Here is a 22,295-nt window from a genome sequence, read left to right as displayed (position 1 = left end):
CCAATGTCCATAACCCTACTCCCCTTCTCCCAACACCCCTCCCCCCAGCAACCCACAGTTTGTTTCGTGAGATTAAGAGTCACTTATGGTTTGTCTCCCTCCCTATCCCATCTTGTTTCACGGATTCTTCTCCTACCCACTTAAGCCCCCATGTTGCATCACCACTCCCTCATATCAGGGAGATCATATGATAGTTGTCTTTCTCCGCTTGACTTATTTCGCTAAGCATGATACGCTCTAGTTCCATCCATGTTGTCGCAAATGGCAAGATTTCGTTTCTTTTGATGGCTGCATAGTATTCCATTGTGTATATATACCACATCTTCTTGATCCATTCATCTGTGGATGGACATCTAGGTTCTTTCCATAGTTTGGCTATTGTGGACATTGCTGCTATAAACATTCGGGTGCACGTGCCCCTTTGGATCACTACGTTTGTATCTTTAGGGTAAATTCCCAGTAGTGCAATTGCTGGGTCATAGGGCAGTTCTATTTTCAACATTTTGAGGAACCTCCATGCTGTTTTCCAGAGTGGTTGCACCAGCTTGCATTCCCACCAACAGTGTAGGAGGGTTCCCCTTTCTCCGCATCCTCGCCAGCATCTGTCATTTCCTGACTTGTTGATTTTAGCCATTCTGACTGGTGTGAGGTGATATCTCATTGTGGTTTTGATTTGTATTTCCCTGATGCCAAGTGATATGGAGCACTTTTCCATGTGTCTGTTGGCCATCTGGATGTCTTCTTTGCAGAAACGTCTGTTCATGTCCTCTGCCCATTTCTTGATTGGATTATTTGTTCTTTGGGTGTTGAGTTTGTTAAGTTCTTTATAGATTTTGGACACTAGTCCTTTATCTGATATGTCGTTTGCAAATATCTTCTCCCATTCTGTCAGTTGTCTTTTGGTTTTGTTCACTGTTTCCTTTGCTCTGCAAAAGCTTTTGATCTTGATGAAATCCCAAAAGTTCATTTTTGCCCTTGCTTCCCTTGCCTTTGGCAATGTTCCTAGGAAGATGTTGCTGCGGCTGAGGTCGAAGAGGTAGCTGCCTGTATTCTCCTCAAGGATTTTATGGATTCCTTTCTCACATTGAGGTCCTTAATCCATTTTGAATCTATTTTTGTGTGTGGTGTAAGGAAATGGTCCAATTTCATTATTCGGCACATGGCTGTCCAATTTTCCCAACACCATTTATTGAAGAGGCTGTCTTTTTTCCATTGGACATTCTTTCCTGCTTTGTCGAAGATTAGTTGACCATAGAGTTGAGGGTCTATTTCTGGGCTCTCTATTCTGTTCCATTGGTCTATGTGTCTGTTTTTATGCCAGTACCATGCTGTCTTGATGATGACAGCTTTGTAATAAAGCTTGAAGTCCGGAATTGTGATGCCACCAACTTTGGCTTTGTTTTTCAATATCCCTTTGGCTATTCGAGGTCTTTTCTGGTTCCATATAAATTTTAAAATTATTTGTTCCATTTCTTTGAAAAATATGGATGGTACTTTGATAGGAATTGCATTAAATGTGTAGATTGCTTCAGGTAGCATAGACATTTTCACAATATTTATTCTTCCAATCCAGGAGCATGGAACATTTTTCCATTTCTTTGTGTCTTCCTCAATTTCTTTCATGAGTACTTTATAGTTTTCTGAGTATAGATTCTTAGCCTCTTTGGTTAGGTTTATTCCTAGGTATCTTATGGTTTGGGGTGCAATTGTAAATGGGATTGACTCCTTAATTTCTCTTTCTTCTGTCTTGTTGTTGGTGTAGAGAAATGCAACTGATTTCTGTGCATTGATCTTATATCCTGACACTTTACTGAATTCCTGTACAAGTTCTAGCAGTTTTGGAGTGGAGTCTTTTGGGTTTTCCACATAGAGTATCATATCATCTGCGAAGAGTGATAATGTGACTTCTTCTTTGCCGATTTGGATGCCTTTAATTTCCTTTTGTTGTCTGATTGCTGAGGCTAGGACTTCTAGTACTATGTTGAATAGCAGTGGTGATAATGGACATCCCTGCCGTGTTCCTGACCTTAGTGGAAAAGCTTTCAGTTTTTCTCCATTGAGAATGATATTTGCAGTGGGTTTTTCATAGATGGCTTTGATGATATTGAGGTATGTGCCCTCTATCCCTACACTTTGAAGGGTTTTGATCAGGAAGGGATGCTGTACTTTGTCAAATGCTTTTTCAGCATCTATTGAGAGTATCATATGGTTCTTGTTCTTTCTTTTATTGATGTGTTGTATCACATTGACTGATTTGCGGATGTTGAACCAACCTTGCAGCCCTGGAGTAAATCCCACTTGGTCGTGGTGAATAATCCTTTTAATGTACTGTTGAATCCTATTGGCTAGTATTTTGGTGAGAATTTTCGCCTCTGTGTTCATCAAGGATATTGGTCTATAGCTCTCTTTTTTGATGGGATCCTTGTCTGGTTTTGGGATCAAGGTGATGCTGGCCTCATAAAATGAGTTTGGGAGTTTTCCTTCCATTTCTATTTTTTGGAACAGTTTCAGGAGAATAGGAATTAGTTCTTCTTTAAATGTTTGGTAGAATTCCTCCGGGAAGCCATCTGGCCCTGGGCTTTTGTTTGTTTGGAGATTTTTAATGACTGTTTCAATCTCCTTACTGGTTATGGGTCTGTTCAGGCTTTCTATTTCTTCCTGGTTCAATTTTGGTAGTTTATATGTTTCTAGGAATGCATCCATTTCTTCCAGATTGTCAAATTTGTTGGTGTAGAGTTGCTCATAGTATGTTCTTATAATAGTTTGTATTTCTTTGGTGTTAGTTGTGATCTCTCCTCTTTCGTTCATGATTTTATTTATTTGGGTCCTTTCTCTTTTCTTTTTGATAAGTCTGGCCAAGGGTTTATCAATTTTATTAATTCTTTCAAAGAACCAGCTCCTAGTTTGGTTGATTTGTTCTATTGTTTTTTTGGTTTCTATTTCATTGATTTCTGCTCTGATCTTTATGATTTTTCTTCTCCTGCTGGGCTTAGGGTTTCTTTCTTGTTCTTTCTCCAGCTCCTTTAGGTGTAGGGTTAGGTTGTGTACCTGAGACCTTTCTTGTTTCTTGAGAAAAGCTTGTACCGCTATATATTTTCCTCTCAGGACTGCCTTTGTTGTGTCCCACAGATTTTGAACCGTTGTATTTTCATTATCATTTGTTTCCATGATTTTTTTCAATTCTTCTTTAATTTCCCGGTTGACCCATTCATTCTTTAGAAGGATGCTGTTTAGTCTCCATGTATTTGTGTTCTTTCCAAACTTCCTCTTGTGGTTGAGTTCTAGCTTCAGAGCATTGTGGTCTGAAAATATGCAGGGAATGATCCCAATCTTTTGATACCGGTTGAGTCCTGATTTAGGACCGAGGATGTGATCTATTCTGGAGAATGTTCCATGTGCACTAGAGAAGAATGTGTATTCTGTTGCTTTGGGATGAAATGTTCTGAATATATCTGTGATGTCCATCTCATCCAGTGTATCATTTAAGGCCTTTATTTCCCTGTTGATCTTTTGCTTGGATGATCTGTCCATTTCAGTGAGGGGAGTGTTAAAGTCCCCTACTATTATTGTATTATTGTTGATGTGTTTCTTTGATTTTGTTATTAATTGGTTTATATAGTTGGCTGCGCCCACGTTGGGGGCATAGATATTTAAAATTGTTAGATCTTCTTGTTGGACAGACCCTTTGAGTATGATATAGTGTCCTTCCTCATCTCTTATTATAGTCTTTGGCTTAAAATCTAATTGATCTGATATAAGGATTGCCACTCCTCCTTTTTTCTGATGTCCATTAGCATGGTAAATTCTTTTCCACCCCCTCACTTTAAGTCTGGAGGTGTCTTCGGGTTTAAAATGAGTTTCTTGGAGGCAACATATAGATGGGTTTTGTTTTTTTATCCATTCTGATACCCTGTGTCTTTTGATGGGGCATTTAGCCCATTAACATTCAGGGTAACTATTGAGAGATATGATTTTACTGCCATTGTATTGCCTGTAAGGTGATTGTTACTGTATATTGTCTCTGTTCCTTTCTGATCTACCACTTGTAGGCTCTCTCTTTGCTTAGAGGACCCCTTTCAGTATTTCCTGTAGAACTGGTTTGGTGTTTGCAAATTCTTTCAGTTTTTGTTTGTCCTGGAAGCTTTTAATCTCTCCTTCTATTTTCAATGATAGCCTAGCTGGATATAGTATTCTTGGCTGCATGTTTTTCTCGTTTAGTGCTCTGAAAATGTCATGCCAGCTCTTTCTGGCCTGCCAGGTCTCTGTGGATAAGTCAGCTGCCAATCTAATACTTTTACCATTGTATGTTACAGACTTCTTTTCCCGGGCTGCTTTCAGGATTTTCTCTTTGTCACTAAGGCTTGTAAATTTTACTATTAGGTGACGGGGTGTGGGCCTATTCTTATTAATTTTGAGGGGCGTTCTCTGAACCTCCTGAATTTTGATGCTCGTTCCCTTTGCCATATTGGGGAAATTCTCCCCAATAATTCTCTCCAGTATACCTTCTGCTCCCCTCTCTCTTTCTTCTTCTTCTGGAATCCCAATTATTCTAATGTTGTTTTGTCTTATGGTGTCACTCATCTCTCGAATTCTCCCCTCATGGTCCAGTAGATGTTTGTCCCTCTTTTGCTCAGCTTCTTTATTCTCTCTCATTTGGTCTTCTCTATTGCTAATTCTTTCTTCTGCCTCATTTATCCAGCAGTGAGAGCCTCCATTTTTTTTTTTTTTTAAATATTTCATTTTATTTTCAGTGTTCCAAAATTCATTGTTTATGCACTACACCCAGTGCTCCATACAATACGTGCCCTCCATAATACCCGACACCAGGCTCACCCAACCTCCCATGTCCCCCCTCCAAAACCCTCAGTTTATTTCTCAGAGTCCACAGTCTCTCATGGTTTGTCTCCCCCTCCAATTTCCCCCAACTCGCTTCTCCTTTCCATCTCCCAGTGTCCTCCATGTTATTCCTTATGCTCCACAAGTAAATGAAACCATATGATAATTGACTCTCTCTGCTTGACTTATTTCATTCAGCATAATCTCTTCCAGTACCATCCATGTTGATACAAAAGTTGGGTATTCATCATTTCTGATGGAGGCATAATACTCAATTGTATATATGGACCACATCTTTATCATTTGTCTGTTGAAGGGCATCTTGGTTCTTTCCACAGTTTGGTGACTGTGGCCATTGCTGCTATTTTGAGGAACTTCCATAATGTTTTCTACAATGGCTGTACAAGTTTACATCCCTACCAATAGTACATGAGGGTTCCCTTTACCCTACATCTTTGCCAGCACTTGCTATTTCTTGTCTTCTTGATAGTAGCTATTCTGACAGATATGAGGTAATATTTCATTGTGTGTGTATGTTTTTAAATATATATTTTTAAAGATTTTATTTATTTATTTGACAGACGGAGATCACAAGTAGGCAGAGAAGCAGGCAGAGAGAGAGGAGAAAGCAGGCTCCCTGCTGAGCAGAGAGCTGATGCAGGCCTAGATCCCAGGACTCTGGGATCATGACCTGAGTGGAAGGCAGATGCTTTAACCCACTGAGCCACCCAAGCGCCCCTTAAAGATCTTATTTTTTTTTTTTAATTTTTTTTTTAATTTTTTTTTCCCCAATTTATTTATTTTCAGAAAAACAGTATTCATTATTTTTTCACCACACCCAGTGCTCCATGCAAGCTGTGCCCTCTATAATACCCACCACCTGGTACCCCAACCTCCCACCCCCCCGCCACTTCAAACCCCTCAGATTGTTTTTCAGAGTCCATAGTCTCTCATGGTTCACCTCCCCTTCCAATTTACCCAAATTCCCTGCTACTCTCTAACGCCCCTTGTCCTCCATGCTATTGGTTATGCTCCACAAATGAGTGAAACCATATGATAATTGACTCTCTCTGCTTGACTGATTTCACTCAGCATAATCTCTTCCAGTCCCGTCCATGTTGCTACAAAAGTTGGATATTCGTCCTTTCTGATGGAGGCATAATACTCCATAGTGTATATGGACCACATCTTCCTTATCCACTCATCCGTTGAAGGGCATCTTGGTTCTTTCCATAGTTTGGCGACTGTGGCCATTGCTGCTATAAACATTGGGGTACAGATGGCCCTTCTTTTCACGACATCTGTATCTTTGGGGTAAATACCCAGGAGTGCAATTGCAGGGTCATAGGGAAGCTCTATTTTTAATTTCTTGAGGAATCTCCACACTGTTCTCCAAAGAGGCTGCACCAACTTGCATTCCCACCAACAGTGTAAGAGGGTTCCCCTTTCTCCACATCCTCTCCAACACATGTTGTTTCCCGTTTTGTTAATTTTGGCCATTCTAACTGGTGTAAGGTGATATCTCAATGTGGTTTTAATTTGAATCTCCCTGAGGGCTAATGATGATGAGCATTTTTTCATGTGTCTGATAGCCATTTGTATTTCTTGATTGGAGAAGTGTCTGTTCATATCTTCTGCCCATTTTTTGATGTGTTTGTCTGTTTCGTGTGGGTTGAGTTTGAGGAGTTCATTATAGATCCTGGATATCAACCTTTTGTCTGTACTGTCATTTGCAAATATCTTCTCCCATTCCGTGGGTTGCCTCTTTGTTTTTTTGACTGTTTCCTTTGCTGTGCAGAAGCTTTTGATTTTGATGATGTCCCAGAAGTTTATTTTCGCTTTTGTTTCCTTTGCCTTTGGAGACGTATCTTGAAAGAAGTTGCTGTGGCTGATATCGAAGAGATTACTGCCTATGTTCTCCTCTAAGATTCTGATAGATTCCTGTCTCACGTTGAGGTCTTTTATCCATTTTGAGTTGATCTTTGTGTACGGTGTAAGAGAATGGTCGAGTTTCATTCTTCTACATATAGCTGTCCAGTTTTCCCAGCACCATTTATTGAAGAGACTGTCTTTTTTCCACTGTATATTTTTTCCTGTTTTGTCAAAGATTACTTGACCATAGAGTTGAGGGTCCATATCAGGGCTCTCTACTCTGTTCCACTGGTCTATGTGTCTGTTTTTATGCCAGTACCATGCTGTCTTGGTGATCACAGCTTTGTAATAAAGCTTGAAATCAGGTAAGGTGATGCCGCCAGCTTTATTTTTGTTTTTCAACATTTCCTTAGCGATTCGGGGTCTCTTCTGATTCCATACAAATTTTAGGATTATTTGCTCCAGCTCTTTGAAGAATGCCGGTGGAATTTTGATCGGAATGGCATTAAAAGTATAGATTGCTCTAGGCAGTATAGACATTTTAACAATGTTTATTCTTCCGATCCAAGAGCATGGAATGGTCTTCCATCTTTTTGTGTCTTCTTCAATTTCTTTCATGAGTGTTCTATAGTTCCTCAAGTATAGATCCTTTACCTCTTTAGTTAGGTTTATTCCCAGGTATCTTATGGTTCTTGGTGCTATAGTAAATGGAATCGATTCTCTAATTTCCCTTTCTGTATTTTCATTGTTAGTGTATAAGAAAGCCACTGATTTCTGCACATTGACTTTGTATCCTGCCACGTTGCTGAATTGCTGTATGAGTTCTAGTAGTTTGGGGGTGGAGTCTTTTGGGTTTTCCATATAAAGAATCATGTCATCTGCGAAGAGAGAGAGTTTGACTTCTTCATTACCAATTTGGATACCTTTTATTTCTCTCTGTTGTCTGATTGCTGTTGCTAGGACTTCTAATACTATGTTGAACAAGAGTGGTGAAAGTGGGCATCCTTGTCTTGTTCCTGATCTCAATGGGAAGGCTGCAAGCTTTTTCCCATTGAGGATGATATTTGCTGTGGGTCTTTCATAGATAGATTTGATGAGGTTCAGGAATGTTCCCTCTATCCCTATACTTTGAAGCGTTTTAATCAGGAACGGATGTTGGATTTTGTCAAATGCTTTTTCTGCATCAATTGAGAGGACCATGTGGTTCTTCTCTCTTCTCATATTAATTTGTTGTATCACATTGATTGATTTACGAATGTTGAACCATCCTTGTAGCCCAGGGATGAATCCCACCTGATCATGGTGGATAATCTTTTTAATGTGTTGTTGGATCCTGTTGGCTAGGATCTTGTTGAGAATCTTAGCATCCATATTCATCAGTGATATTGGTCTGAAACTCTCCTTTTTGGTAGGGTCCTTGCCTGGTTTGGGGATCAGGGTAATGATGGCTTCATAGAAAGAGTCTGGAAGTTTTCCTTCTGCTTCAATTTTTTGAAACAGCTTCAGGAGAATAGGTGTTATTTCTTCTTGGAAGGTTTGGTAGAATTCCCCAGGGAATCCGTCAGGTCCTGGGCTCTTGTTTTTTGGGAGATTTTTGATCACTGCTTCAATCTCGTTATTAGATATCGGTCTATTCAGGTTGTTGATTTCTTCCTGGTTCAATTTTGGTAGTTTATATTTTTCCAGGAATGCATCCATTTCATCTAGGTTGCTAAGCTTATTGGCATATAACTGTTCGTAATAACTTCTGATGATTGTTTCTACTTCCTTGGTGTTAGTTGTGATCTCTCCCTTTTCATTCATAATTTTATGAATTTGGGATTTCTCTCTTTTCTTTCGGATTAGTGTAGCCAGTGGCTTATCGATCTTATTGATTCTTTCAAAAAACCAGCTTCTAGTTTCATTGATACGTTCTACTGTATCTCTGGTTTCTCCCTCATTGATCTCAGCTCTACTCTTGATGATTTCCCTTCTTATGTGTGGAGTTGGTTTGATTTGTTGTTGATCCTCCAGTTCTTTAAGGTGTAGAGACAGCTGGTGTGTTCTGGATTTTTCAATTTTTTTGAGCAAGGCTTGGATGGCTATATATTTTCCCCTTAGGACTGCCTTTGCTGTATCCCATAGGTTTTGGACCGAAGTGTCTTCATTCTCATTGGTTTCCATGAATTGTTTCAGTTCTTCTTTGATCTCCTGGTTGATCCAAGCATTCTTAAGCAAGGTGGTCTTTAGCTTCCAGGTGTTTGAGTTCCTTCGGAACTTTTCCTTGTGATTGAGCTCCAGTTTCAAAGCATTGTGATCTGAGAATATGCAGGGAATCATCTCAGTCTTTTGGTATTGGCTGAGTCCTGATTTGTGACCCAGTATGTGGTCTATTCTGGAGAAGGTTCCGTGTGCACTTGAGAAGAATGAGTATTCTGCTGTTTTAGGGTGGAATGTTCTGTATATATCTATGAGGTCCATCTGGTCCAATGTGTCATTCAATGCTCTTGTTTCTTTGTTGAGTTTCTGCTTCGATGATCTGTCTAATTCTGAAAGAGGCGTGTTAAGATCACCTACGATTAGTGTATTCATATCAATATGACTCTTTATCTTGATTAACAGTTTTCTTAAGTAATTGGCTGCTCCCATATTGGGAGCATAGATATTTACAATTGTTAGATCATCTTGGTGGATAGTCCCTTTAAGGATTATGTAGTGTCCTTCTGTATCTCTGACTACAGTCTTTAGTTTGAAGTCTAATTTATCTGATATGAGAATCGCTACCCCAGCCTTCTTTTGAGTCCCATTGGCATGAAAGATGCTTCTCCACCCCTTCACTTTCAGTCTGCGTGTATCTTTAGGTTCAAAATGGGTCTCTTGTAGACAGCATATGGATGGGTCCTGTCGTTTTATCCAATCTGCAACCCTGTGCCGTTTTATGGGTGCATTTAGGCCATTCACGTTGAGAGTGATTATTGATAGATACGTTTTTATTGACATCGAGTTACGTTTGAAGTCTTTCTTTCTGTAGAATGTCTCTATATTTCTGTTCAATGCTATTCTTGGGATTTTTCCTCTTTTATAGAACCCCCCTTAATATTTCCTGCAGTATCGGCTTGGTGGTTGCATAGTCTTTTAAGCCTTGCCGGTCTTGGAAACTCTTTATCTCTCCATCCATTTTGAATGTCAGTCTTGCTGGATAAAGTATTCTTGGCTGCATGTTCTTCTCATTTAGTGCCCTGAATATATCTTGCCAGCCTCTTCTGGCTTGCCAGGTTTCTGTGGACAGGTCTGACGTTATTCTGATGGGCTTCCCTCTGTAAGTAAGGAGCCTCTTTGCCCTGGCAGCTTTCAAGAGATTATACCTACAATTATAATTTCTCAATTTGACTATCAGGTGTCGTGATGTTTTTTTGGAGTGTATAATCTTGGGTGGAGACCGTTCAGCCTCTAGTACATGAACGCTGGTTTCATTCGCGAGATTCGGAAAGTTTTCATGAAGGACTTGTTCCACGACATCTTCTAGACTTCTTTCTTTCTCCTCCCCTTCAGGAATTCCAATAATTCTGATGTTGGAACGCTTCATGGCATCATTTATTTCCCTAATTCTGCTTTCGTGGGATCTAAGCTGTTTGTTCCAGGCTTCCTCCTGATCCTTTCTCTCTATCTGTTTGTCTTCCAGATCACTAATTCTATCTTCTGTCTCAGTTACCCTAGCTTTGAGAGAGTTTAGATTAGATTGGAACTCATTGAGAGCATTGTGGACCTCCTCCCTGGTGGCTTTAAGCTCCGCCCTAACATTGTGAACATCCTGTCTGGTCGCTTTCAGTTCGGCCCTAATCAATTCTGTTTGGTCATCCATGGCTTTCTCCAACCTAGCTATTGCCTGGATAATTGTTAGCCTGAATTCTCTTTCCGACATATTGTCTATGTTGATAGCCGTTAGCTCTATTGCAGAAGGTCCATCCTCTGTATTTTTCTTCTGTTGGGCATTCCTCCTCCTAGTCATTTTGGTGGGAAAAGACTGAACAGATGTAGCTGGATGTATCAACTCTGGTGCAGTCAAGGTGCACCCTGGAACACTTCCTGATCTCCGTCTCAGAGAGAAGCCTCAGTCTGGGTGCAGAAGAGAGCCTCCATTTTTGATTGAACGTCATTAATAGCTTTTTTGATTTCAACTTGGTTAGATTTTAGTTCTTTTATTTCTCCAGAAAGGGCTTTTATATCTCTGGAGAGCGTTTCTCTAATATCTTCCATGCCTTTTTCAAGCCCGGCTATAACCTTGAGAATTGTCATTTTGAACTCTAGAGCTGACATATTACCAATGTCTGTATTGATTAGGTCCCTAGCCTTCGGTACTGCCTCTTGTTCTTTTTTTTGTTGTGAATTTTTCCGCCTTGTCATTTTGTCCAGCTAAGAGTATATGAAGGAGTAATTAAAATACTAAAAGGGTGGCAACAATCCCAGGAAAATATGCTTTAACCAAATCAGAAGAGATCCCAAATCGTGAGGGGGGATTTTTCCCCCCTCACGATTGGGTGAGGGATCTCCTCTGATTGGGATCTCCTTTGATTGGGACCTCCCAATCTCTTCTGATTGGGATCTCTTCTGATTTGGGGATAAAAAGAGGTTCAAAAAGAAAGAAAGAAAAAAAAAGAAAAAAAGAATTAAAAAAAAGAGATTGAATTAAAAATTCAATCAAGAATTTAAAAAAGAATTAAGAAAAAAAGATTGAAGAGATTAGGATTTCTTCTGATTTGGGGATAAAAAGCGGTTCAAAAAAGAAAGAAAGAAAAAAGAGAAAAAAAAAGAATTAAAAAAAAAGAAAATGAATAAACAAAAGTATAAAAAAGAAAAAAATATATATATTAGATAATCTAGTTAAAAAACGTTAAAAAAGAAAAGGGTATAAGTTATAAAAAATTTTAGCAGAAGAAGAGAAAGAAAATGAAAAAGAAAAAAATTAAATTAACTGCAAGACTAAAAAATCACAGGCAGAAAGCCATGAGTTCCGTGGTTTGTTTTCTCCTCCTCTGGAATTCTGCTGCTCTCTCCTTGGTATTGAAACTGCACTCCTTCGTAGGTGAACTTGGTCTTGCCTGGATTTCTTGTTGATCTTCTGGGGGAGGGGCCTGGTGTAGTGATTCTTAAGTGTCTTTGCCCCAGGAGGAATTACACCGCCCTTACCAGGGGCCGGGCTGAGTGATCTGCTTGGCTTTGCTTTCAGGAGCTTTTGTTCCCTGAGCGCTTTCCATAGAGTTCCGGAGGACGGGAATACAAATGGCGGCCTCCTGGTCTCCGGCCCAGAGGAGCCGAGAGCCCGGGGCCCTGCTCCCTAGTGCGCCCTCAGCGAACAGCTCCCAGTAACTCGCGTCTGCCCAACCTCCGGCCGCGCTCCGAGCTCACCAACCCTGCGACTGGTTCAAGGCAACTCCGAGCTGCGAGCTTACTGTCGGCTCTGTCTCTGCAGCCGGCTTTCCCGTTCCAATATCCGCGAGCTCTGCGACACTCAGACACCCCCGATCCTTCTGTGACCCCGCGGGACCTGAGGTCACGCCGACCCCGTGTGGGCTTCACCCCGGTTTAGCCTCCTGAGCGATGTCCCTCAGCGGAACAGACTTTTAAAAGTCCTGATTTTGTGCTCCGTTGCTCCGCCGCTTGCCGGGAGCCGGCCCCTCGCCCCGGGGTCTATCTTCCCGTCGCTTTGGATTCACTTCTCCGCCAGTCCTACCTTTCAGAAAGTGGTTGTTTTTCTGTTTCTAGAATTGCTGTTCTTCTTCTCTTCGATCTGCCGATGGATTTGCAGGTGTTTGCAATCTTTAGATAAGCTCTCTAGCTGATCTCCTGCTAGCTGAGGTAGTCTCAGCCTGCTACTTCTCCGCCATCTTGACTCCTCCTCTTTTTTCTATATTATTTATTCTTCTGCATTGTTTTATTGCTTCGCAGTTGAGTTTTTTGGGTTCACCAGAAATATTTTCATCTGTAGAGATAATTGTATCTTTTCCTTTCTAATTTTTATTTTTTTTAATATTTATTTATTAGAAAGCACAAGCAGGCAGAAAGGCAGGCAGAGAGAGAGAGGAGGAAGCAGGCTCCCCACGGAGCAGAGAGCCGGATGTGGAGCTTGATCCCAGGACCCTGAGATCATGACCTGAGCCGAAGGCAGAGGCTTTAACCCACTGAGCCACCCAGGTGCCCCAATTTTTATGGTTCTAATTGAATATCCTATCTAATTGCATTAGGTATATCTCCAATACAATTTTAAATAGGAACTTTAACAATGAATATCCTCATCTTACTCATCACTTTGGTATAAATGCCTCCTTTCTCCCCATTATGATGTCAGTTGTTTTTGTTGTTTTGGTTTTTGGTTGTTTTGGAGAGAGAAAGAGGGAGACAGTGAGAGAGGGAGAGAGAAAGATAGACTCCATGCCCAGTGCAGACCCCGATGCAGGGCTCAATCTCACAACCTTGAGATCATGATCTGAGTCAAAATCAAGAGTCAGACCCTTAACAGACTGAACCACCCAGGCACCCCTAAAAGTAGCTTTTTTATAAAGACACATAATATTATATCATGTAACTGAAACATCAATTAATTTCCTAATTAATGTTTATTTTTAATGAGAAATGGGTTTTGAATATTATTAAATGTTTGAAGCATTCCCATGAATGATAACATTATTTTTCTTTATATGTAACTTTCTGGTTAACTTTTCCTAATAAGTATTATTCCTTGCATTCCTAGAATAACCCCCATGTGGTGAAGATATTATTCTTTTAATGTTTTTTGGCCACTTCTCATTTTTTTTTTTTTTTAGAATTTTTGCATCAGTATTTCCAAGTCAAGTTCATCTGTGGTTTTGGTTCTGTGCAATATTTGTCAGGTTTTAAAATCAATGATCCTTGCTTTAAAAATGGTTTGAAAGATTTTTTTCCCTTCTATATTTGACTGAGTAACTGTCTTCAGAGGACACTCATGTTGCTATCTCTTTGCCTAGGATAGGAATGGCATGATTTTAGAGTAAAAATGCTTCTTTTGCATTGCCTCTTACCCAAGCCCATGGCACAGTGCCACACCATATAACAATATCTATATGACCTCCTGGGAAACCAGAGGCATAAACGGAATGTGATAGCTGTGACTTATGTTACCATCACCTCTCCTTGTGAATTCTCTGGCATTTTTTGTAGTGGTCTTGGATACATTGGGATAGACTGAATGATAGTAATGAGAATGGGAACTGAGACTAGAATGATCACTTCTCTTTCCTGTTTTAAAGTCCTGAAGGTTGGGGTGCCTGGGTGGCTCAGTAGGTTAAGCCTCTGCCTTCGGCCTATGTCATCATCTCAGGGTCCTGGCATTGAGTCCTGCATCAGGCTCTGTGCTCAGTAGGGAACCTTCTCTCCCCCCACTCCCCGCCTACCTCTCTGCGTACTTATGATCTCTGTCTGTCAAATAAACAAATAAAATCTTTTTTTCCAATTTATTTATTTTCAGAAAAACAGTATTCATTATTTTTTCACCACACCCAGTGCTCCATGCAAGCCATGCTCTCTATAATACCCACCACCTGGTACCCCAACCTCCCACCCCCCCACCACTTCAAACCCCTCAGATTGTTTTTCAGAGTCCATAGTCTCTCATGGTTCACCTCCCCTTCCAATTTACCCAAAAGCACATACCCTCCCCAATGTCCATAACCCTACCCCCCTTCACCCAACCCCCCTCCCCCCAGCAACCCACAGTTTGTTTCATGAGATTAAGAGTCACTTATGATATAAACAAATAAAATCTTAAAAAGAAAAAAAGTCCAGAAGGTTAAATGAGGTAGAGCTTCATGTACATATGAGGTATGTTAAATGAGGTAGAGCTTCGCACATAGCCAGACATATAAAATTGGTCAACAAATTATAGATAAGAATTCGTCATCTTTATAATTAAAGAAAAGTAATAGTAAATGTTTTTTTAATGCCAAAGAATAATAAAGTTTGATAACTTCTATGTGAGTCCATGTTTCTCACCTCTGCCCTATAGCTCAGATATTGCCATGGCTGGAGTGTACCCTCTACTTGTCAAAATCCTAGTTATGTCTCCTGCACACAGCCTTACCTCCTTAGATATCTCTCATTATTTTATATCTTCTCTGTAGGCCACCTATTGAGTCAGGAGAACACTGGGCATCTGGAAAGTAGGGCTCAAATCTTCATCTGCCTCTTTCTAATTGAAGGACAACCCATAACACATTACTTTTCAGATTTGATTTTCTCCTCTGTAAAAGAAGGCTCTTATTGTCTATGCTGCAGGACTGTTTTGAGACTTAAAAGAGACTATCATATATGTGATATATAGTACATATGCACATACTTTTTTGATATTTAATGAACTGCTTGCTTTTTCTGAAACTACATGGCATGTGGAACTACCTTTTTAGCACTCATCTCTTTGTCCTTGTGACGGGTACTGTTTCATTTTTTCCAGAAGATAATTCAAGGAACAGAACTAAAATCTTAATGACTGCCGAAGCAATTAAGTATTGTACTAGGTATTGTTTTAAGTTTTTCAAAAATAACTGGAGGCATTAGCAATCTTTGTAAATATTATGGCTGATTGTGCAGAATCACTTTTTTTTCCATTCTCTAGTTCTGTAGATGGCAAAATATTATAAATCTATAGAAAATGAAATGTTTGACTTGAATGGTTTCTGAATGAGTAAATCAAACTAAAAATGATTTAATTCTTTGCTGCTTCAATACATGGATTAATTACATATATATTTTGTTGTTGTTGTTGCTGTTACTAAAATCAGCTCACCCTTATAACTAACAAAATATTTCTTGGTGTGACAAACTATAGAAATGATCCCTGAAAGTATAGTCTTGGTGTGATGAGTACTAGGACATTACTGACTCATTTCTGACAAAGTAAAATTTGAAAATAGAAGACTATGTTTATAATTTTTTAAATTAAATGTACTACTTAATTGAATGATTGACCTTAGTATAATCAGTACTGATATTCACCTAGTATTCATTTTTTCCAAAACAAATATTTGTGTGCCCACTCAATAGGATAATAACATTACATTGAATGTACACTGGGCTATGGGCTTGCATAGAGCCTGATAAATAGCCCAACTTGCAGGAACATCGGTGAGATTGTACAAGTTTCTTCCTTCTTCCATTTCCTTATTTTCCAGCATGGAGCCCTTTGTAAAAATTTAGACATTCTACAAGAATCTCTTAGGTGACTTCATCTATTTCCAAACTTTCCTTGTATCAACTGCACTCTTGCAGTTGTACATCAACTGCACAATTCATGCCCTGTTAATTTTTGCTGCAATGTTTCATATCTTCATTGTACAATTTGTTGTACAATGTACAATGTACATTGTTAATGTATAGAGCACAATTCATGCTCTGTCAAAGTATAAGTACTTCCACAAGAGTGTCCCACAGGACCCTCTAAAATCTTCCTCAAGTAGGAATAATAACAAAAAAATTATTCTCTTCTTCAACTTCATAAAAGTTTTGTATTTTTTCTATTTCTTCATTACTTTTGCATCTAGATTCTTCATATGTATCTTCACTGTCTCCCCATCTGTCTCTTCCTAGACTGCTTTGAGATGCCCAGTTAATCTCCCTTACTATTCTATCTTTCTAATCCTTGATTAAGAAGAAACTCCCATCATTGCTTCATACAGATTTCTTCCCCTCCTCCTTCTCCTTCTCATTCTTGTTCTTCTTCACATATCTACATCTATCCTGCATCATCTATCTACTTATTAATTTAGTAAGAAAAATTTGTAAACACACATTGATCTGCCACCCAACATGAAAATTGGACTTTAGTAATAATGTCCTACCCCCTTCCCTTCCCTTGAGTCCTTCCTATTGAATAAGCTCTCATTCTGAATCCTATACTCATTGTTCTCATACTTTTGTTTTACATGCATTTTATTACATCTGTGTCTATTGCCACAAAGTGTACTTTTGGTTCTTTAGTTATTTACAACCATATGAAAAGGTTATCAATAATAATATTTTGGGATTTATGTATTTTCAGTTTCTATTATTATAAAAAGGTTAACCAAATTGTAGCAATACTCTATGGGCCCTCCATAAAATAAAGGATTTCTCCACTTCCTGAAGTGATTGATCCCAATGAGAAGGACATTGTTTTGATACTACATAATGGGGTGCCAGGAGGACCATGCATATGGTCTTGTCTGGGATGTATTAATATTTCCATGAATAGAAATAGAATAGAAACTACCTCAACAACCCCCTCCTCTCCTAAGAAAGGAAGTATTATTGAGGGCTCAGATCTCCCAGGAATGAAAGTTGGTGTCACTTCAGCAGGTGGGGACCAAGTGGCAGCAGTTTGGCAGCTCCTTTCAAAGACCTGAGCATCAGATATATGATCATCCCTCTTCTGAACTCCAAGGTTCTGGTAGCAATACCATTTCCATTTAGATTCTTCAGTTCTAGTGGAAGTAACTTCTTCCCTTAGTATAATAACTTTGGGGTTACACCAGCATCCATTTTTTTCTTTCCTCTAGTCACTTTCAGAATACATCCATGCATCTAAATCTTTGTTTTAAATAATTTTTATTGGAAAAATAATGTATATGGTTTTTATTCATTTTTAAAAAGATTCTACAAATGAGTGAAATCTTATAGTTTTTGTCTTTCTTAATCTACCTTATTTCACTTAGCATAATACCGTTTAGGTCCAGCCATGATTTTGCAAATGGCATGATCTCCTTCTTTTTTATGACTGTCTAATATTGTGTGTGTGTGTGTATGTGTGTGTGTGTGTGTGTGTGTGTATTACATGCTCCATATCCATTTGTATATCAGTAGGATGGGCAGAATGTATGAAGGTGAGTAGGAAATAGAAGCTTCCAGTTATGAGGGCACCTGGGTTGCTCAGTGGGTTGAGACTCTACATTCGGTTCAGGTCATGATCTGAGAGTCCTGGGATCAAGCCCTGCATCTGGCTCTCTGCTCAGTGGGGAGCCTGCTTACCCCCTTCCCCACCCCCCTGCCTGCCTCTTTTCCTACTTGTGATCTCTGTCAAATAAATAAATGAAATCTTAAGAAGAAGAAAAAGAAGAAGAAGAAGAAGCAGCAGCTTCCAGTTATAAGTGAATAAGTCACAGGAATAAAATGTACAGCATGAAGAATATAGTCAATGATATTGTACTAGCATTGTATGGTAACAGATGGTAGCACTCTTGTGGTGATCATAGCATTCTGTATAAACCTGTCAAGTAGTGACTTGTGTTGCACACTTGAGACTATGTAACTTTGTGTATCAACTCTACTCAAAAAATTAAAAATAATAAAAGTAAGCTGGCGAGGATGCGGAGAAAGGGGAAGCCTCCTACACTGTTGGTGGGAATGCAAGCTGGTGCAACCACTCTGGAAAACAGCATGGAGGTTCCTCAAAATGTTGAAAAAGAACTGCCCTATGACCCAGAAATTGCACTACTGGGTATTTACCCTAAAGATACAAATGTAGTGATACAAAGGGGCACGTGCACCCGAATGTTTATAGCAGCAATGTCCACAATAGCCAAACTATGGAAAGAACCTAGATGTCCATCAACAGATGAATGGATCAAGAAGATGTGGTATATATACACAATGGAAATACAATGCAGCCATCAAAAGAAATGAAATCTTGCCATTTGCGACAACATGGATGGAGCTAGAGCATATCATGCTCAGCGAAATAAGTCAAGCGGAGAAAGACAACTATCATATGATCTCCCTGATATGAGGAAGTGGTGATGCAACATGGGGGCTTAAGGGGGTAGGAGAAGAATAAATGAAACAAGATGGGATTGGGAGGGAGACAAACCATAAGTGACTCTTAATCTCACAAAACAAACTGAGGGTTGTTGGGGGGAGGGGGCTTGGGAGAAGGGGAGTGGGGTTATGGACATTGTGGGGTGTGTGTGCTTTGGTGAGTGCTGTGGGGTGTGTGGACCTGGCGATTCATGGACCTGTACCCCTGGGGATAAAAATATGTTTATAAAAAATAAAAAATTAAAAAAATAAAAACACACACAAAAAAGTAATGGGTATGATTTTTCTTTCTTAAGTGGATTGAAAGTAACTTTTTGAGGGGAACCTGGGTGACAGTAGGTTAAGTGTCTGACTCTTGGCTTCAGTTCAGATCATGATCTCAGGGTTGTGAGATCATGCACTCAGTACAGAGTCTGCCTGAGATTCTCTCTCTCCCTTTCTTCTGCCCCTCCCCCAACTTCTCTCTCTCTCTCTCTCTCTCTCTCTCACACACACACACACAAACACACACACACACTCTCTCTTTTTCTCTCTTCTCTCTTTCAAATAAATCAGTCTCTTTTTTAAAAAAGTAACTTTCTGAGATACCAGGTATGTTATGGATGGGAATTCATGTCAAAGCTGATTATGTCTGATTATTATCAGATTACATTTTTCTTCAATTGCATTTCTTCATTCCACTTCCACACACAGTTATTGGTTGCACTTTAAAGACCAGCTTCGGGGGGAATAGAGTGATGTGTTAACACAGGTCTTGCTCTCAAAGTTTGCAAGCAAAGTAGGAATGATGAAATGTAGTAGTGCAAGAAAATTGACACTTGAATAGGGACTTATAGTTTTCAAAGCATGAAGTATTGTGACCCTCACACCCTAAGACAGACAAGGAAAACATTCTTGCTTTTATTATTTAGGTATGGAATCAAAGTGCTAGTTAGTAGCATAGCTGGAACATGATCCCAATAATTCTTTGCTGTAAAAAGAATAATAACATGTACATATCAACAATCTCAATAGGAAGTCTCATGAAACTGTTACAAGATTTCCAAGAAGTGGAATTTAGTGGCTGGAAAGCACAAATGTAGATCCTTGGAAGGGGAGGACATTGGGACTGGATCGTCAAGTGCATCCTAATTGGTGACTCTAATTGACTTTCTGATATGACCTCACATTGGTTATAAGGAGAGTTTTTTGCTGAAGAGTTTCACCAGGGCTGCCTTCATGTCTTGGTTTCTCAGACTATAAATGAAAGGATTTAACATTGGGGTTACTGCAATATACATCACAGTTATCACTGCATCCTTTAGGCTGTAACTAGACAGAGGGCAGAAATACATTCCCACGACTGCCCCATAATACAGAGAGACAACTGTGAGGTGAGAACCACAGGTAGAGAAGGCTTTGAGCACACCCTTGGTGGATGGAACCCGTAAGACTGTGGAAAAGACATGAATATAGGAGATGATGTTGTATAGTAATGGCACAGAGAAAACACCAACCCCTAGGTACATCATCTTCACATTAAAATGGATGTCAGAGCAAGATAGCTTGAGTAAAGAGGCAATGTCACAGTAGAAGTTGGCCACTTCCTTGTTGCCACAGAAAGACAGACCAGCTGTGAGCAGAGTGTGAGGGAGGGCATTGGTATTTCCAACCACCCAAGACCCAACAACTAGGAGGACACAGGTCTGTGGGCTCATAATTGTTGTGTAATGAAGTGGGCGGCTGATGGCCACAGCACGATCACATGACATTGCAGCCAGGATATAGCTATCTGTGTTACCCAAGGCTAACATGAAACACATCTGTGTTAGGCATCCCCTAAAGGAGATGGCTTTTCTGCCTAAGACATGGATTGCTAGCATTTTAGGGATGGTTTCAGAGGAGAAGACGATGTCAACAAAGGAGAGATTGGCAAGGAAAAAATACATGGGGTTGTGAAGGCGAGTATCAGAGTGAATGGCCAAGATGATGAGCAGATTCCCAATCAGTGTGATGGGATAAATGAACAGGAAGAGGATGAAGAAGAATTCTTCCCATTGCTGTTAACCCTGACTCCAAGGGAAATGAAACCAAGAGTAAAAGACTGGTTGTCTCCTCTCATGGATCCTTCAGCAGAAAGAGTAGAGGAATCCAGAATTATTAATAAAGTTACTGTGTATAATGATCTCCCTAACCACCACATTTGGTTTCCGTGGTTGTGGTGTCTCTATCTGGACTTACTGAGTTCCTAGGTAGCCAATATGTTGCAGGGGCAAGTCCCTATGATCAGTGGGCCTAATTAACAATTAGCCCTGGACACTCATGTCTACCAAGTGAGTAAGCTTGAGTTAGAGGTTCTCATCCACCCAAGCCCACATCATCACCCATACAACTAAGGTTTAATAATTTAGCAGATAAATTCATATTCTGTGGGCTAGGAATTGTGTTAGGCTTTGTGGAAATCACGAATATGTGAAAACACATTTTATGCATCCATTTAGTTATGTATGACATAGTGTCTGCTTTGAAAGACCATACAATAAAATCAGGAAGCCAAAACTACACATAATTTTATTTATATATATTTATATAAACATATAAAATTTTAATTATTAATATTGTAATATAATTATTAAAATATAATATTATATATTATAATATTATAATTATAAAATATAATATTATATATTATTATATATATTTATATATATAATTATAAAATATAATATTATATATTATATTTTAATAATTATATTACACATAAAAGAGAAAGGACAGTAATTTGATGTCTTTGAAAAAACTATCCAGTGCAAAAGATGGCCAGTAAAGAGCATCTGGGACAGTTAGAAATTTTTCCACTTATGAGAGTGAGAATGAGCCCAGACCCAGGAGGTAACAAGTGTCTGCTCTGGCATGAGAAGACTATAAATCACAAGACTACTGGGGTTAGGTTATAGTAAAAGGAGAAAAGTGAATTTACCTTGCTCGTGTTCATTTTTAAAGTAAACATTTGCCTTTGGTAGGTTTCATCTCTATTCCAAACCCTTTGCTCAGTGAAATAAGTCAAGCAGAGAAAATTAATTGTCATATGGTTTCACTTACTTGTGGAACATAAGGAATAGCATGGAGGACATTAGCAGAAGGAAGGAAAAGTGAAGGGGAGGAAATCAGAGGGGGAGACGAACCATGAGAGACTGTGGACTCAAAGAAATAAACAGGGTTTTAGAGGGGAAGGGGGTGGAAGGATAGGTTGGCCCAGTGATGGGTATTAAGAAGGGCATGTTTTGCATGGAGCACTGGGTGTTACACGTAAACAATGAATCTTGGAACACTACATCAAAAACTAAAGACGTACTATATGGTGACTAACATAACAAAATTTTTTAAAAATATATATAACCAAAGCGTTTTTTTCTCTTCAACCTTCTCTTACCCTTTTTAGTTATTTCCTTTGGTAACTCATCCACCTCTGTCATGGCTTCGACTACTGCTTAAGGGACTCTCAGTTCTGTATTTGTAGGCTTGATTTCACATAATTCCATGTTCACTCATCCTGTTAATCTGTCTGAGCCAAGCCTATATTCTGTGCATTCAATCTAAGTAGATTGCGAGTGCTTTTAGCAGAAGAACCTATCTTGTCTATTTTTTATCTCTTCTAGTGAGATTATTGTGGAATATTGTTCATTTTATGTACCAATAAGTTTGGAGTTTCCTGAATTATGTGAAAATGTATTTCATGGGTTTCCCACATACAGAATTCTACTTGGCATCATGACTTTTATAAGGTTATCATTCACCCCTTCACATCCAAT

General features: G+C 39.3%; 1 protein-coding gene and 1 pseudogene across 1 annotated transcript; both read right to left on the bottom strand.

Moving 5' to 3' along the window:
• Nucleotides 1-15,480: 15,480 nt before the first annotated feature.
• On the bottom strand, nucleotides 15,481-15,569 carry LOC122907956 (annotated as a pseudogene).
• Nucleotides 15,570-19,676: 4,107 nt separating this feature from the next.
• Nucleotides 19,677-20,605, bottom strand: LOC122907646 (olfactory receptor 1A1-like). Its single transcript, XM_044250458.1, is given in 2 exon segments — nucleotides 19,677-20,554; nucleotides 20,557-20,605. Coding segments are annotated over 2 exon segments (927 nt in total).
• Between the last annotated feature and the right edge of the window lie 1,690 nt (nucleotides 20,606-22,295).

Source organism: Neovison vison, chromosome 5 (assembly GCF_020171115.1).
Source record: "Neovison vison isolate M4711 chromosome 5, ASM_NN_V1, whole genome shotgun sequence".
Lineage (NCBI taxonomy): Eukaryota > Metazoa > Chordata > Mammalia > Carnivora > Mustelidae > Neogale > Neogale vison.
Note: the sequence above shows the minus strand (reverse complement) of the source record. Positions and strands in the feature narration are given on the sequence as shown.